The sequence below is a fragment of the Hakea prostrata genome, chromosome 2 (assembly GCF_041222555.1).
Source record: "Hakea prostrata isolate BN-2017 chromosome 2, UWA_Hpros_2, whole genome shotgun sequence".
In the NCBI taxonomy this organism is placed as follows: Eukaryota; Viridiplantae; Streptophyta; class Magnoliopsida; order Proteales; family Proteaceae; genus Hakea; species Hakea prostrata.
Window position 1 is genome coordinate 57,898,041 of NC_142601.1, and position 13,899 is coordinate 57,911,939.

Consider the following 13,899-nt stretch of genomic DNA (forward strand, 5'->3'; position numbering starts at 1 on the left):
AATTTTCTTTTCTTATACTATATGAGTTTCAAGTGATATGATAATCTTTTGGAACTATCAACTTGACTGTGCCCTTTGAGCAACCTGTGCTACATTGCTGCTATGATTTTATGCTCGTAAGGTTTCTTTTAACGATGATTTTACTAGTTGTTTTAGAGTTTTAGACCATATCTGTGCAAGCAGATTTTTTTTTGGGGGAAAAGACATGCATGGCTTAAGCCTTGTATCTAGTGACCTCGAATAAAACTGATTGTAAGGTGAGGATCCATGTAGCCAACCCCATTTAGTTGGTATAAGGATGAGTTGTTGTTACTTTGTAATGCTGGTCTTGTTTGAGTTGGATCACACTTAATCACCCTTATCTTGTCTGAATTCAGTTAGGATTGAGGAGCTCATTGACTGAGGGATCAGTCTAAGTTCTAGATTGGTAGGAGACCAAATTATAAGCTAGTGACCGGATCAAAAGAAAGGTAGAAAACCAGATTATAACTGTAGAGTGAGGGAAAATGTAATCACTGACTGGTCAGAATGATAAGAAACTACCATTATCAGTAAGAATCAGATCACAATCACAAAAACTTGTCAGTAAGGTTGAAGTAGAAACAGCCATGTGACCAAGAATCGAACTACAATATCAGCAGAAATATAATCACCGACTGGGTAAGAATGATGAAGAAATCGTAAATATATCAGACTGAAGTAGTTGGGTGAAAAAGAATCTAAAACAAACGGTGGGGCATAAAACTTCAACGCCAAGAGAAAATCAATACCTAGGTTGAATCTTTCATGGTGGCCCTAAAAATCTGGTCAAAGTTACCAGTCAAATATAGAGCAAATCCTCTAAAATTTGATAGGAAAATAGGAATTCAAAGAACTTAGATCTGTAGGTTGGATCGTGGCCAAACTGTGATTGATTTCCACCCCAGAACAGAGAACGAGTGTACATAGTCACAGGCTATAGTTCTGCAGTGATGTAACCAGGGTTGGGCCTCCCATAATTGTGCCCAAAACCTAGATCCAGAAGACACAATCCAAAGCTAGCCGAATACCAGGGGTATTTTGGTCATTTCCCCATCCCTTTTGGGGCTCAAAAGTGATCTGATTGGAACCCCTTTGATACAAGGGTCATGTATCTATCTATACTTTTTATTTGGGTTAGTATTTTGTGAGTTATGACAGAGTCTATGTAGGACTCTGAGTTAGAGTCCAATTTTCAAGTAGGACTCCTTCTCAGAGTTAGTAATTTGATTCCTTCAAGATGTCTTGTGTAAGAGTCCAATTAGGGTTTCTTTTAAGAGCCCTTTTGTTATTAATTAGTTGAGTACTTTTTGTAAGCAGAATTGTTTTATGGATAAGGTTCCGCATTTTCTTAGTCAAATTGCTATAAATAGTCCATTGAGTTAGTAATGAAAGCAGTCCAGAGCTTATGCAAATTTGAAGAAGCCTGAGTCGTGGGAAACCCTTGAGGCTCAGGTTATTCGAGTTGTTTAAGTTCTGGAAATTTATGATCTTATTCTTCAAGCCTCCATCTTCGTCACAACGTCACTCCATCTTCGTCACAATGTCATTCCATCTTCATCCTCAACTGCAAGCCTGTGGCAGCTATAGCATCACATATACAACAGAGCATTCTTCAAGCAACAGCCACCAGATTACAAGTAAGCAAGCTTCCACCAAGGTTTGAAGTATTGCCCGATATGATACTAGTCGATACCATGTTGGGTACAACCGATGCGATACATGTCAATGCGTCTCTCATTTATTTCTTTAAGGGCATGTATTGGATTGCACTAAAATGCATTGATTAGTACGAGACAATACTTGATACCGATTCTTTAAACCTTGGCCCCCACCCCATCCCCTACCCTTTACCCTCCTCCCTGTCCATCTGCAAGCTTCCCCAACCCCTACTTCTTCCTTGTGGCAGCCTTGAACCCGCAAGGTTACTAACCCTCTCATCCTACACCCTTTCCCCTCCTAATACCTTAATTTCAATCATATCCTGTTCCCTACCCAACTTCTACTCTTAGAATCCCCAAAGTCGTCTCTATTAGGACTCTAGAAAAAACCTACACTTCATCTTCCTCCTCTAGCCAACCAACAACCTAAAACCCTAAAATTCCAATAACCCTCAACCATTAGATTGCCCTACCCTTTTAGGATTCCCTTCTCCTAACCCTACTACACCTTTCCAACCCACTCCTAACCTAATCCAACAACCTGAGAGTCCTCATCCAACTAGGACTCCCTCAACCAAGCCCTAAATCAACAAGGATTCAAACTGAAATTAGAGGACGGCAAGGGAAGACCTTATATGGGTTTTAAGACTTCAAATACAGACCTTATCAGACCTCTTACAGGCTCCCAAACCAACTACAGGCTTTGAATCATAATCTGGAAATTTTGGTCAGACATTGCAGCTATAGAAGTCAACAAGGGAGGCTGAATGAGACCTGGCCAAGCCTTATTTAACGCCTAAATCCAACTCCAGACATCCCCAGTTAAGGCTTCTATGTTTGAACATCAAATCAGGGTTTCTTATTCAAGTTTCCAGCATCACACATCATTGTTTAGGTTGCTGTCCATTCAGATCTTGGCCTGAACAGCAAGTTTCCAGCCCTGTAATGATCTGCTGGTCCTTAGAAAAGGTCCTACTCGTGGCCCAGTAATCCTGGGTTACATCATACGAAGAACTGATCCTAATCATATTGCAGAAATTGATTTAAGAGGATTCATGCATCATCATAGCAGAAAAAGAACTTCCGCATCAGTGAACTAGGCAGGCCATCATGAACAGGAAAAGCGGCAAAGCAATTTTGCATACATCCATGATTGCTTGCTATTAAAACAACACTAGTGTTATAAAGTCACTAGGTTTCTAATAAAACCGGAACAGGAAAACCAGCTCCTGCACTGAAAGGAAGAAGCAAAAAAGTGGAGAGGAGAAAACGAGGACTCACTGGTTAGACCGATTGTAAGTTCTTACTGCAAGCACCATCCTCTATTTGTTACATAGAAACTGTGAATAATTACATGTAATAACAAAACTTAAGTGAAATTAATAAGTCCCTGATAAGAAAAGAACCAACACAGAACACCTGTGTTAAATTAACACTGGCCACATCATCATCTATCAGGTTGGAAACTTTTGGCGCAATTGATTTCTTGATCATGGAGATGTGAATGGTATAAATATTGGTTAACATCTAAAATCTGCAATTTCCAGTGTAATTGTATTTTATGGAAAAGAATGTCACTATTGAAGTCCTAACATGTAGGGCCACATAGGGAGATAGAGCAATAGAGCTTGAAACTTGACCTGTGGCTAATTCAAATGGAGACCTTTCCATCAAATATTTGGTTTGACCAAGGATGTCCTTTAAAATCTGGTCGGATCATAATTAGTTTGGGTTGAGGAAATATAAAAAAATATTATGCTTATTAGCTAGGTTGTATTACTGCTTTATCAATTTTCCATAATCAAGCTGGATGTAGATCCAATCCTTAACAGGTGTGGTTATTAGGTGCTTTGACTTCATTTTTTGCACGTGCTGTTGTGTGAGTTACTAAATACTCACCTTTGAAATTGTTGTTGTTGATATTTTTGTTGTGATTATTCGGTTATGCTACTTGCTTGGTTGTCTTTCAAGACCATGATACCCATTAAGAGCAAAACTATTTTGGATTCTCCTTTTTATTCAACTCCTTATTGGTTTGTCAAATACAATTTGGTTAATTCATGCAGATCAGCTTAGTTGGCCAGCTTCATCTTCTTTCTTCTACAATAACGACACTAGCAGTGCCATCACCTTCATTAGTGGCTACTTTGGCCCGTGAGTCTGGCATCCTTAACTCATGACTTTTACAATTATATTTATTTTGACTCGCAGTGGAATGTTTTGGTGTTCTTTCAGTAATTCTTTTTTATAGATCTCATTACTTGATCAAACTGTGCACTTCAATATGAAGGTGGTGGGAACAATCCTGCTCCAGCTGTTCCTCTGGTGGCTTTAGGAACTCAAAATGGAACAATTGATGTCATTGATGTTTCTGCCAATGCGGTATCTGCTAGCTTTTCTGTACATAGTAGCATTGTAAGGGGATTAAGATGGCTAGGAAATTCTCGGTTGGTTTCATTCTCATATACTCAGGTATTGCTGTCGCATTAAACCTTATCTATCATTTTTTAGATCCATTCTTGCATACTTGGGTTTTGCTTCGAGATGGTAGTATGGGACCTATCTATCTTGTTTTTGCTTCTTCTTTTCTTTCTTTCTTTCTTTCTTTTTATTTATTTATTTATTTATTTATTTTCCCCTCCTTTTTTAAGAACCCTGTTTTGCTGTGTTAGGTTTTAACATTTGATTTTCTTTTAACTGTTTAGTGCTTTGTACCTTTGGTTGACGCCTTGAATGTTATTTATTTGCTTGATTAAATTCTTCATGCTATTGATATGTCAAGAAAGAAAAAAGAATTCTGATTTTTTAAAGCTCCACATATTGAGTTATCTCATGATTGTCTGCGCATACCATCCTGTTTACTTTTGCGCATATTCTTTTTTCTAGGTTTCCTTAAATGTTTTATATTTTATCTCTTCACTCATCGTTACTACGTTCATTACTTTGGTGTTCAGGTGAATGAAAAAGCTGGAGGGTATACTAATAAACTTGTTGTCACCTGTCTTAGAAGTGGTCTTAATCGAACTTTTCGGGTCCAACAAAAGCCAGAACGTGCTTCAATAAGAGCTTTAAGGGCTTCTTCTTCTGGAAGGTCGATTTGAATCTGAAACCAGGTTTTCATGTTATCTATATTATATTTTCATTGTATGCACCTGTACTCCTAAAATCATAGAGGATATACGTGGGTTACATTTTAGAAAATAGCCATTATATGACTACATTAAATAATATCTGAAGGCGAAATTTGTGTGTGGGACTATTGTTCTTTCAGATTTTGACTTTCTATTTTGTTTGTCTGTCACAATTTCGAGGTATCACTGTATCAGTAGAGCATTTGGTGCAAGATGTTGACCACGTATTGCCATGAAAATTAGGAATAGATACCAGTCAGTTCAGCACACACACACACACACACAGAGACATATATATGTATATGCATGTATGTGTGTGTGTGTGTGTGTGTATATATATATATATATATATATTGGATTTGGCATGACAAAGTTTTAGAAACTGAAGTGTGTATCCAACTTATTATGGTGTAAGAACCATTGAATTTTCAATAGAATAACAGGATTTCATTTTGTCAGAAAGGATGATAAATGATGAGATCAGCTATGTTCAATGTTGGCGTATCTTCCCCTATTTGGGGGCTATCAATGTTTAAAAAAGCAATCACCAACCATGCCCTGGGGTTAATTGACTTTGTATGGTCTGTGTGTCTGCTGTTACTTTGATTTGTTATCATGCTTTTTGTGGAGTTGAATATCTGTTGAGATGACTCAGAGCTTATTTCAGGTATCTTCTAATTTTGTTTCGTGATGCACCTGTCGAAGTGTGGGCTATGACAAAGAGTCCAATGTTGGTATGCAATTTTCCTTGTCTTATTTTTTTCTGTCATAGATTAAGTCTGATCTCAAATTTATATTTTATCATACATGGGTTCTATGGACTGAGGCAAGGAAACTTCATTTGCAGTTTTATCTTCAAATTCAAGTTTGTTCAATGATTTAGTTGATAGATTATTTTTTGAAATCTAATAATACTGTCTGGAATTCGTTTAGTTATCTAACGGATACATTATCTTTTGGAATCTAATAATACTATTACAAAATGGAGGTCCATACTGTTGTTGACTCTGAGCTTTGCTTATGAGTTTTTATTATCTAGAGCAAGAATCCTTGTGTGATTGATCATTGAACTAACCTTATCCTACTTAGGGTTGGCTTAGTGAACTCTATTGATGCATTATTCTCTGCTTTGTTCATATTGTCTCCACTATAAAGTCAGAGGAATTAGATTTTAAGGTTCATGTTATAGGTTTTCTATTATATGATTTTTGTTGTTTCTTCGCTAAAGCTTATTTTTTCCCATTGGTCGTGGAAACATCCATGAGCAGCCAAGGTTTGGCAAAATGTATTTTATCTTGTTCAATTAGTTTAAGCAAACACTCCTGCACTCATGTTTCACATTTTCTTTGTAAGAAGGCATGATATTAAAATGTGTATGACCCACGGTTTATGTATCAATGGTGCCAATTTTTTCTTATTTTTTATTATAATATTTATTGTCCTTTGTTTCCTCATGTAGCTTAGATCATTGGCTCTTCCATTCACAGTATTGGAGTGGACGCTTCCAACGGCACCACGACCTGTTCAAAATGGACCTTCTAGACAATCATTATTTTCCTCCCAAGACCATACCACAGGGGACTCTAATCCTGCTTCCCCTACATGTGCATCTAATTCAAATGCTAGTAAGATTTTTCACTTGATATTCTTTGGTTTGTTCAAGTCACGTGTTGATTGGAGGTTCTCACTCCCTTGTGTTTAATTAGAAGGTTCAATATCTCAGTTTTGAGGGTGTTTGTGGTCAGGCTTGAAATTTTTTCATGTTGGATCTTTGTTTCATGCTTTTGACATTAGGTTTTGACCCCGGGTTGAAGCCCAGAGTCGAAACTTGGGTTTCCACCATGAGTGTTGTCTTGGCCAGGCATGACAACTAGGAGATCTTAGTCATTTTCAAGTGAAATTAGCTCGATTTGTTGATTGTTCAATATGTTGTAACATAGTAATGGCACTCATTTTGCAGAAACAACAAGCTTAGAAGGTTCTGCCGAGGGCACTTCGGAGAGTTTTGCATTCGCATTACTCAATGGTGCTCTTGGTGTTTTTGAAGTCCATGGGCGAAGGATCAGGGATTTCAGGTATAATTTTCTCACCATGAAAATTCTGGTTCAAGTCATATATCTCAAAGATCGTGAATGCAACAGATCTAGACATAGGAGGTGCCTCTTTGCGTTTCTGTTCCCTTTATCTCTCTTCTATTACTCTGCGCTCCATGTTATTTTTCACGCTTTCAAATTGGCGAACCACAATGATGGAGGTTCAAGATCGACTTCTCTCTAGAGAGAAGTCACAGAGAAAGCAAGGAGATGCAGTACGAATTTTTTCAGTTTTCTATTTTGTATTCCTTCCCTCTATTTATTATATTCTTTCCTTCAACCCTAATTACTCAATTAGAGTCCCACTCAAACTCAGTTAAGTGAGGGGAAGCAACATTGGAGTCTCATATGGACTCAATCAAAATAGGAGGCAGTTATTTAGGAATACCCAACTGCTTTGCTGCCACCTTCGGTGTAAAGTGTAGTGGGTCTCACTCACTATGATTAACATTGTGATTAGTTTCTTTAATTGTGTGTTGGCTGTCAATTTAGCTGTAAATAAGCTTGGTAATTTAATCTAGGTAATGTTCATGTAACAATAACCCTTGAATGGTCTATTCTTTTATTTGAGTAACGTGTCACATAATAGATATATATTGAATTGAATGGGGAGTTTCAACATAATGTTGCGACTCCCAAGGTTGCTCAAGCTATTGCTTTGTTTTCGTGTTCTCCTTCTTTATTAGTAACATGGCATTATAGCCTGATCCCTAGGCACTGCTACAGCTTTGCATCTTGGAGTCTCTTTTCTTTTAGGTGTAGATCATTATTGGCTGATTCATATCAGGTTTTCGGTTTGCTGCTTCTTTTGTTTCTTGTTAAACAGGTGCAAATCCCTAGGCTGTTTTCTGGGAAGTTTAGAGACTAGTTTTTGTTCTAAATTAAGAACTAGGTCTCTGGTCTCTACTTTTGTGGTTCATGATCTGGAGTGAAGACTACGGCTGAAGAAAGGATTGTTAGAAAACAAGCTTTAAATAATCAGAACAGCAGTTGAACTTGAATAGAGAGAAGAAGAAGAAGAGAAGAGGGATGAAGAACCAATAGAAGAGGCATGTGATTCTTGCTTAAAAGTCTAGAATCACAGAGCCCTTTTATTTATAGCTTCTAATGAATCTAATACAAATTGAGAGACACTAATTGTCCTCTAGAAAAAGGAAACAAAAAAAATTACATCTTTAGTAACTTCCTAGCTCCTAAAATAGAAAGTTTTGAAAATATAAACTAACACCAAAATAGAAACTATGCTTTCCAAAAACTCCCAAACTTATGTAGCGAGACTCCTACATCAGAAATAGAAAGTACGGTAGCATCACTAGCATTATACTGTTCACGTGAACAGTAAATATCTCAAAGTGTGTATACTTCAACACTCCCCCTCAAGCTGGAGTGTACACAAAGAAAACTTCAGCTTGCACAATAAGAATAAACTTGAAAGGTAGCACCAATCTTGAATCGTGTAGCAATGACAGACGTCAATAAACACTGAGAAAACTTCACCCAGGAAATAATCAACACCAACTTAAAAAAAACTTTAATTCTTCATGTCAATAGAACCATCCAATAATAAGAACAATCGACGATGTTGAAGACGAACAAAGTCCATAAGTATAATAGGATCAAAGATACTATCCATATAATGCCGGTAGTAGGAGAAATATCCACACTAAATCTTCAAAATTGCAACTCCAATGTCCATAAGTATAGCAGGATCAAAGACACCATCCACATAATGCCGGTAGTAGGGAGAAATATCCACACTAAATCTTCAAAATTGCAACTCCAATGTCCATAAGTATAGCAGGATCAAAGACACCATCCACATAATGCCGGTAGTAGGGAGAAATATCCATACTAAATCTTCAAAATTACAACTCCAATGTCCATATAAATGCTTCACAAGAAGGCAAGTAATAGGCAAAGTATAGGTAGGTAAAAGGCAATATTGATTATTGTGGACCAAGTAGGTAGGTAAAAGACAGTATAGGTTACTGTGGACCAAGTAGGTAAGGTAATATGGGTTACTATGGACCAAATAGATAAGGTAAAATACAGTATGGGTTACTGCGGATCAAGTAGGTAAGGTAAAAGGTAGTATGGGTTACTGCAGACCAAGTAGGTAAGGTAAAAGACAGTATGAGTTACTGTGAATCAAATAGATAAGGTAAAAGACAGTATGGGTTACTGCGGACCAAATAGGTAAGGTAAAAGACAGTATGGGTTACTGCGGACCAATTATGTAAGGTAAAAGGCAATATGGGTTATTGCAGACCAAGTAGGTAAGGTAAAAGACAGTATGAGTTATTGTGAACCAAATAGATAAGGTAAAAGACAGTATGGGTTACTGCGGACCAAATAGGTAAGGTAAAAGACAGTATGGGTTACTGCGGACCAAGTAGGTAAGGTAGTATGGGTTACTACGGACCAAGTAGTTAGGTAAAGGACAATATAGGTAAAGACATGTAATGATATCGTTGTAAAATGCCATAAGTTGAGGACAAAGATCTTCACAAATAATATCCATCAGCACATCTTGAGTAGATATAGAATAAGGTACCATTCTCCCCCTCACGTGTAGCATTACACGTGGACAATTAATGATGAGCAGTGTATTATTCACCAATAAAGTTGATCAAACAGTAGAAAATCATCTCACAGGACAAAGTCTTGTGCACCAAGGGGGAAAAAAAATTCTGGACCATCGCTAACCCTTAAGCAGGAGCAAATTAGATCAGGAAAAAAAAAGATATATTGAACCAGCTTGGAATCTTAAAATTGCAGTAGTCGTTGCAGCAATCCACTCGGAAGAAGTGCAATAACGATTGCTTTGCGAAAGCAGATAATATCAGATCTCGGACCATAGCAGCAAACTTCTGCTAGATTTGAAACTCTAACAGATCTCGATATGAAGGAAAAATAGTCCTCTAGGTCTTTGTAGAAGTATTAGATAAAAAGAAGGCTAAACTTGATTCTGAAATAAACAACGGAAGAAGTAATAATGCAAGAAGGTAGCAGCAGAATTTTTCAGAAGAGAGAAATTCAATGAAACAGGGGTACTAGTATACGACTTGCAACTAAACTTATATCACAAACAATGGAAGACAATACTTAGGTCTTGCAATCCGAATTATGGGCATATCTTTGCAAGAATCAAGAGGAATCCCAAGACATCAGTATAGTGCAGATTGAACTTCAGATTTGCACAAAAAAAAAAGGGTAATAGCAGCCTCAGTTGAATCAAATAGGTAGACATATCCCCAGAAAGCTTAGGGCCTTTTTGTAGTATTAATACATAGATACTTGGTGCTTCAAAAGTTAAAGAAGAAGGAAAGCCATGCACAATTACTGCAGCGAAGGTTGGGGCTACCCTAGATAAGAAAAAGGAAAAAAAACTGGGCAGCCAAGAGAGAGAAAACAGTCCCTAGGTTGATTAAACTTGCTCTGATGCCATGTTAGAAAACAAGCTTTAAATAATCAAAACAACAATTGAACTTGAATAGAGAGAAGAAGAAGAAGAGAAGAGAGATGAAGAACAAGTAGAAGAGGCATGTGATTCTTGCTTAAAAGTCTAGAATCACAGAGCCCTTTTATTTATAGCTTCTAATGAATTTAATACAAATTGAGAGACAACTAATTGTCCTCTAGAAAAAGGAAACAAAAAAATTACAGCTTTAGTAACTTCCTAGCTCCTAAAATAGAAAGTTTTGAAAATAGAAACTAACACCAAAATAGAAACTATGCTTTCTAAAAACTCCCAAACTTATGTAGCAAGACTCCTACATCAGAAATAGAAAGTACGGTAGCATCACTAGCATTATACTGTTCACGTGAACAGTAAAAACCATACTTTACTGTTCACGTGAACAGTAAATATCTCAAAGTGTGTATACTTCAACATATCCACGCTAAATCTTCAAAATTGCAACTCCAATGTCCATATAAATGCTTCACAAGAAGGCAAGTAGCAAGTAGAGTATGGGTAGGTAAAAGACAATATTGATTATTGTGGATCAAGTTGGTAAGGTAGTATGGGATACTACGGACCAAGTAGGTAGGTAAAGGACAATACGAGTTACTGTGAACCAAGTAGGTAAAGTAAAAGACAGTATAGGTTACTGCGAACCAAGTAGGTAAGGTAAAAGACAGTATGGGTTACTGCGGACCAAGTAGGCAAGGTAAAAGACAATATAGGTTATTGTAGACCAAGTAGGTAAGGTAGTATGGGTTACTTCAAATCAAGTAGGTAGGTAAAAGGGCAATATAGGTAAAGATAGGTAATGATATTATTGTAGAATTCCATAAGTTGAATGGTACCTTATTCTATATCTACTCAAGATGTGCTGATGGATATTATTTGTGAAGGTTTTTACTGTTCACGTGAACAGTAAATATCTCAAAGTGTGTATACTTCAACAAGGAATATAAGAACTTAATTTTTTTTGGGCAGCCTTTTTTTGGTTAAAGATTACTTAAGAAATTGATTTTCTGGTTGATTGGAAATTCAGTTCAATTTTTTGTGAGAGGTTTTTGTTGGGACAAGGCTTATTGTTGTTGTTTGGTATATTTTTTTGAAAATTGACATTTGTCCCGGTTTTGCTTTAGGAATCGATTTCTTTTTGCTGATTTTCTTCTTGCTGCAACTGCACTCTACTTCTCGGGATGTGAATCATGTCTTACCCACCAAAGAATGGGGTTACTGAGGTTCTCAGCATCAAATTGTCTTACTGAAAATAAGCTTGAGGGGATCACCAACTTTCAACCATGACTAGGCATGATCAAAAGAATCTCTTCTTGAAGACTAAACCTGCTGATGATTCGTCATGGGATACTATTGATGCATGAATCTTGTGATGAATGCTTAATTCTCTGGAGAACCACATTGTCGATTTGGTGACTCACATTGACGCTATCAGGGAACCGTGGGAATATCTTAATGGTTTCTATTTGGGGCATATCAATCTTTCTTACCTTTAGGATCTATCTCATGAACTTTGTAGGGTTGATTTTAAAGCCCACTTTTGCGGACTTTAGGAGGATATATGGGAGCTGAATTCTCTATTTCCCATCACTTCCGATGTGGGATGAACACAAATACGCAAGAGCAGTTGCTGTCATTGGATTTTTTGGAGGACTGGGGAAGGAGTTTTATCCAGTGTGTTCTCAAATACTTGGTGGTGATTATAGCCACACTCTCAAATACATTTTCCCCAAGTTGTATGAGTATCTGATGAGAACTCTTGTGATTCCACTCCAATGGATACTTTAGCTTGGCTTCTTCTGCACCTAACTGTGGCCCAATAGTGAACCTGGCAATGATGGTAGTAGTGGTAATGGTGGTCATGGATCTGGTTGTTATGAACCTCCTACTTCATGTACTCAGGCTGCTTCAGATAATTAAGATTTGGTGAAGACTTGTCACCATGGTTCAAAATTTTAAAGAGATCTCATTGGAATTTTGAAAATTTCGGTTGGACAGAAATGAAACACAACTTTAAAATAAAAGTATTTAAAATTTTCAGTAAACTGTTTGAAGTCTCAAAAATTTTGGTAGTTAAGTGTGACCCAAAGGGACATACTGAATCGATTTTTTATGGATGACACCTTCTCCAACACTACTAGCAGCATCATATGACTTGTATCACAGTAGATCAGTGGGTTGGTTTTTTCACAGTTTGGAGGTCCATATCCTAGGATAGGTACTTAGAGAAGAATGCTTGCAGGTCCCATCATACTGTGGGGAAGAGTTCAACCATTGTGAAATCGGGATTTTTTGTGGCAGGTGTCCTGCTGGCACCCCTCTTGTTTTGAGCAGGCAATCCATAAGCAAGAATGTTCGCCAAGTTAAGGCAGGATTAGCAATTTACCAACACTATTAGATGGCTTTTCTCTTATTGATAGGTTCAATAGGCTAAGTACTTCTATTGGCCAGTGCTTCCATTTTTAGGCTAGCTAGTTAGTGATATAGACTTAGCCCCAATTCCTTTGTAGTTTCATGTGTTAGACTGCAGTTTTTTGGTGGCAGGATTTTCTATTTATTGCATCATCTAATTTAGTTTTCTTCTTCCCCTCTGTTTACTACTTAATCAGGGTGTCTGTCACTGATTTGTGTTGTTCTTTATCTGTTTTAGTTTTATCTGGTATAATTATCTATGTAAGACATTGCTCAGGATTTTTTATGGGTCTTAGTTTCTTGAATTATTTTTGTGATTATATCCTCTCATGTGTGCTTTTTCTTTCGCAGACCAAAGTGGCCTTCTTCTTCATTTGTTTCTTCAGATGGATTAGTTACTGCAATGGCTTACCGCCTTCCTCACGTAGTATGTATCCGTTGTTATGGAAAATGCTGATTTTTCTTGTAGATTAGAATTTTCTATCTTATAAAATCTTTCGTTGAAATTAACAGTTGTGCTATTTCTTAGGTTATGGGAGACAGGTCAGGGAACATACGATGGTGGGATGTAACAAGTGGTTTTTCCTCATCATTTAACACTCATAGAGAGGGGATTCGAAGAATCAAATTCTCTCCTGTTGTTGCTGGAGATCATAGCAGAGGGCGTGTTGCTGTCTTATTTTATGACAACACATTTGCTATATATGATCTTGTGAGTGTGATGTGTACACCTTTTTACTTGTGCATGAAAGGTTCTAGGCTGCTTTTATGTTGACTTTTGAGCAATTCCTTTTTTTTTTGGGGTAAAAACTTTTGAGCAATTCCATGGTTGATGATAATCATATTATGTGAATTATATATATGTTTTGCTTTTCTTGGAAATTTCTATTTCCATTGATTCCCATTATGGAAATTTTAATTGGTATGCAAATTTAATTTGATGATTCCATTCTATAAAAAAGAAAAGGAAAAGGAGGGGGAGGTAAATTTTTTGTTCTATATTCCATGAGCGGATCTCTTTGGGTCACAATAGTGGTGGTACCCTGAGGTAGCATTTGAGTATAGTTAAGCTTGTGGAGTGATGTAAAGTGAGTAAAAAGTTACTTTCA

At 37.1% G+C, this 13,899-nt stretch overlaps 1 protein-coding gene across 5 annotated transcripts in view; it reads left to right on the forward strand.

Moving 5' to 3' along the window:
* Positions 1 to 13,899, forward strand: part of LOC149025198 (uncharacterized) — a 30,926-nt gene that overhangs the window by 8,286 nt on the left and 8,741 nt on the right. For all 5 annotated transcript variants that reach the window (XM_089145416.1, XM_089145418.1, XM_089145417.1 and 2 more), the window contains exons 3-10: positions 3,746 to 3,833; positions 3,970 to 4,151; positions 4,634 to 4,770; positions 5,478 to 5,544; positions 6,270 to 6,435; positions 6,771 to 6,885; positions 13,142 to 13,217; positions 13,320 to 13,502. In XM_089145416.1, coding sequence (XP_089001542.1) covers positions 3,746 to 3,833; positions 3,970 to 4,151; positions 4,634 to 4,770; positions 5,478 to 5,544; positions 6,270 to 6,435; positions 6,771 to 6,885; positions 13,142 to 13,217; positions 13,320 to 13,502 — 1,014 coding nt within the window. The remainder of the gene's footprint in view (positions 1 to 3,745; positions 3,834 to 3,969; positions 4,152 to 4,633; positions 4,771 to 5,477; positions 5,545 to 6,269; positions 6,436 to 6,770; positions 6,886 to 13,141; positions 13,218 to 13,319; positions 13,503 to 13,899) is intronic.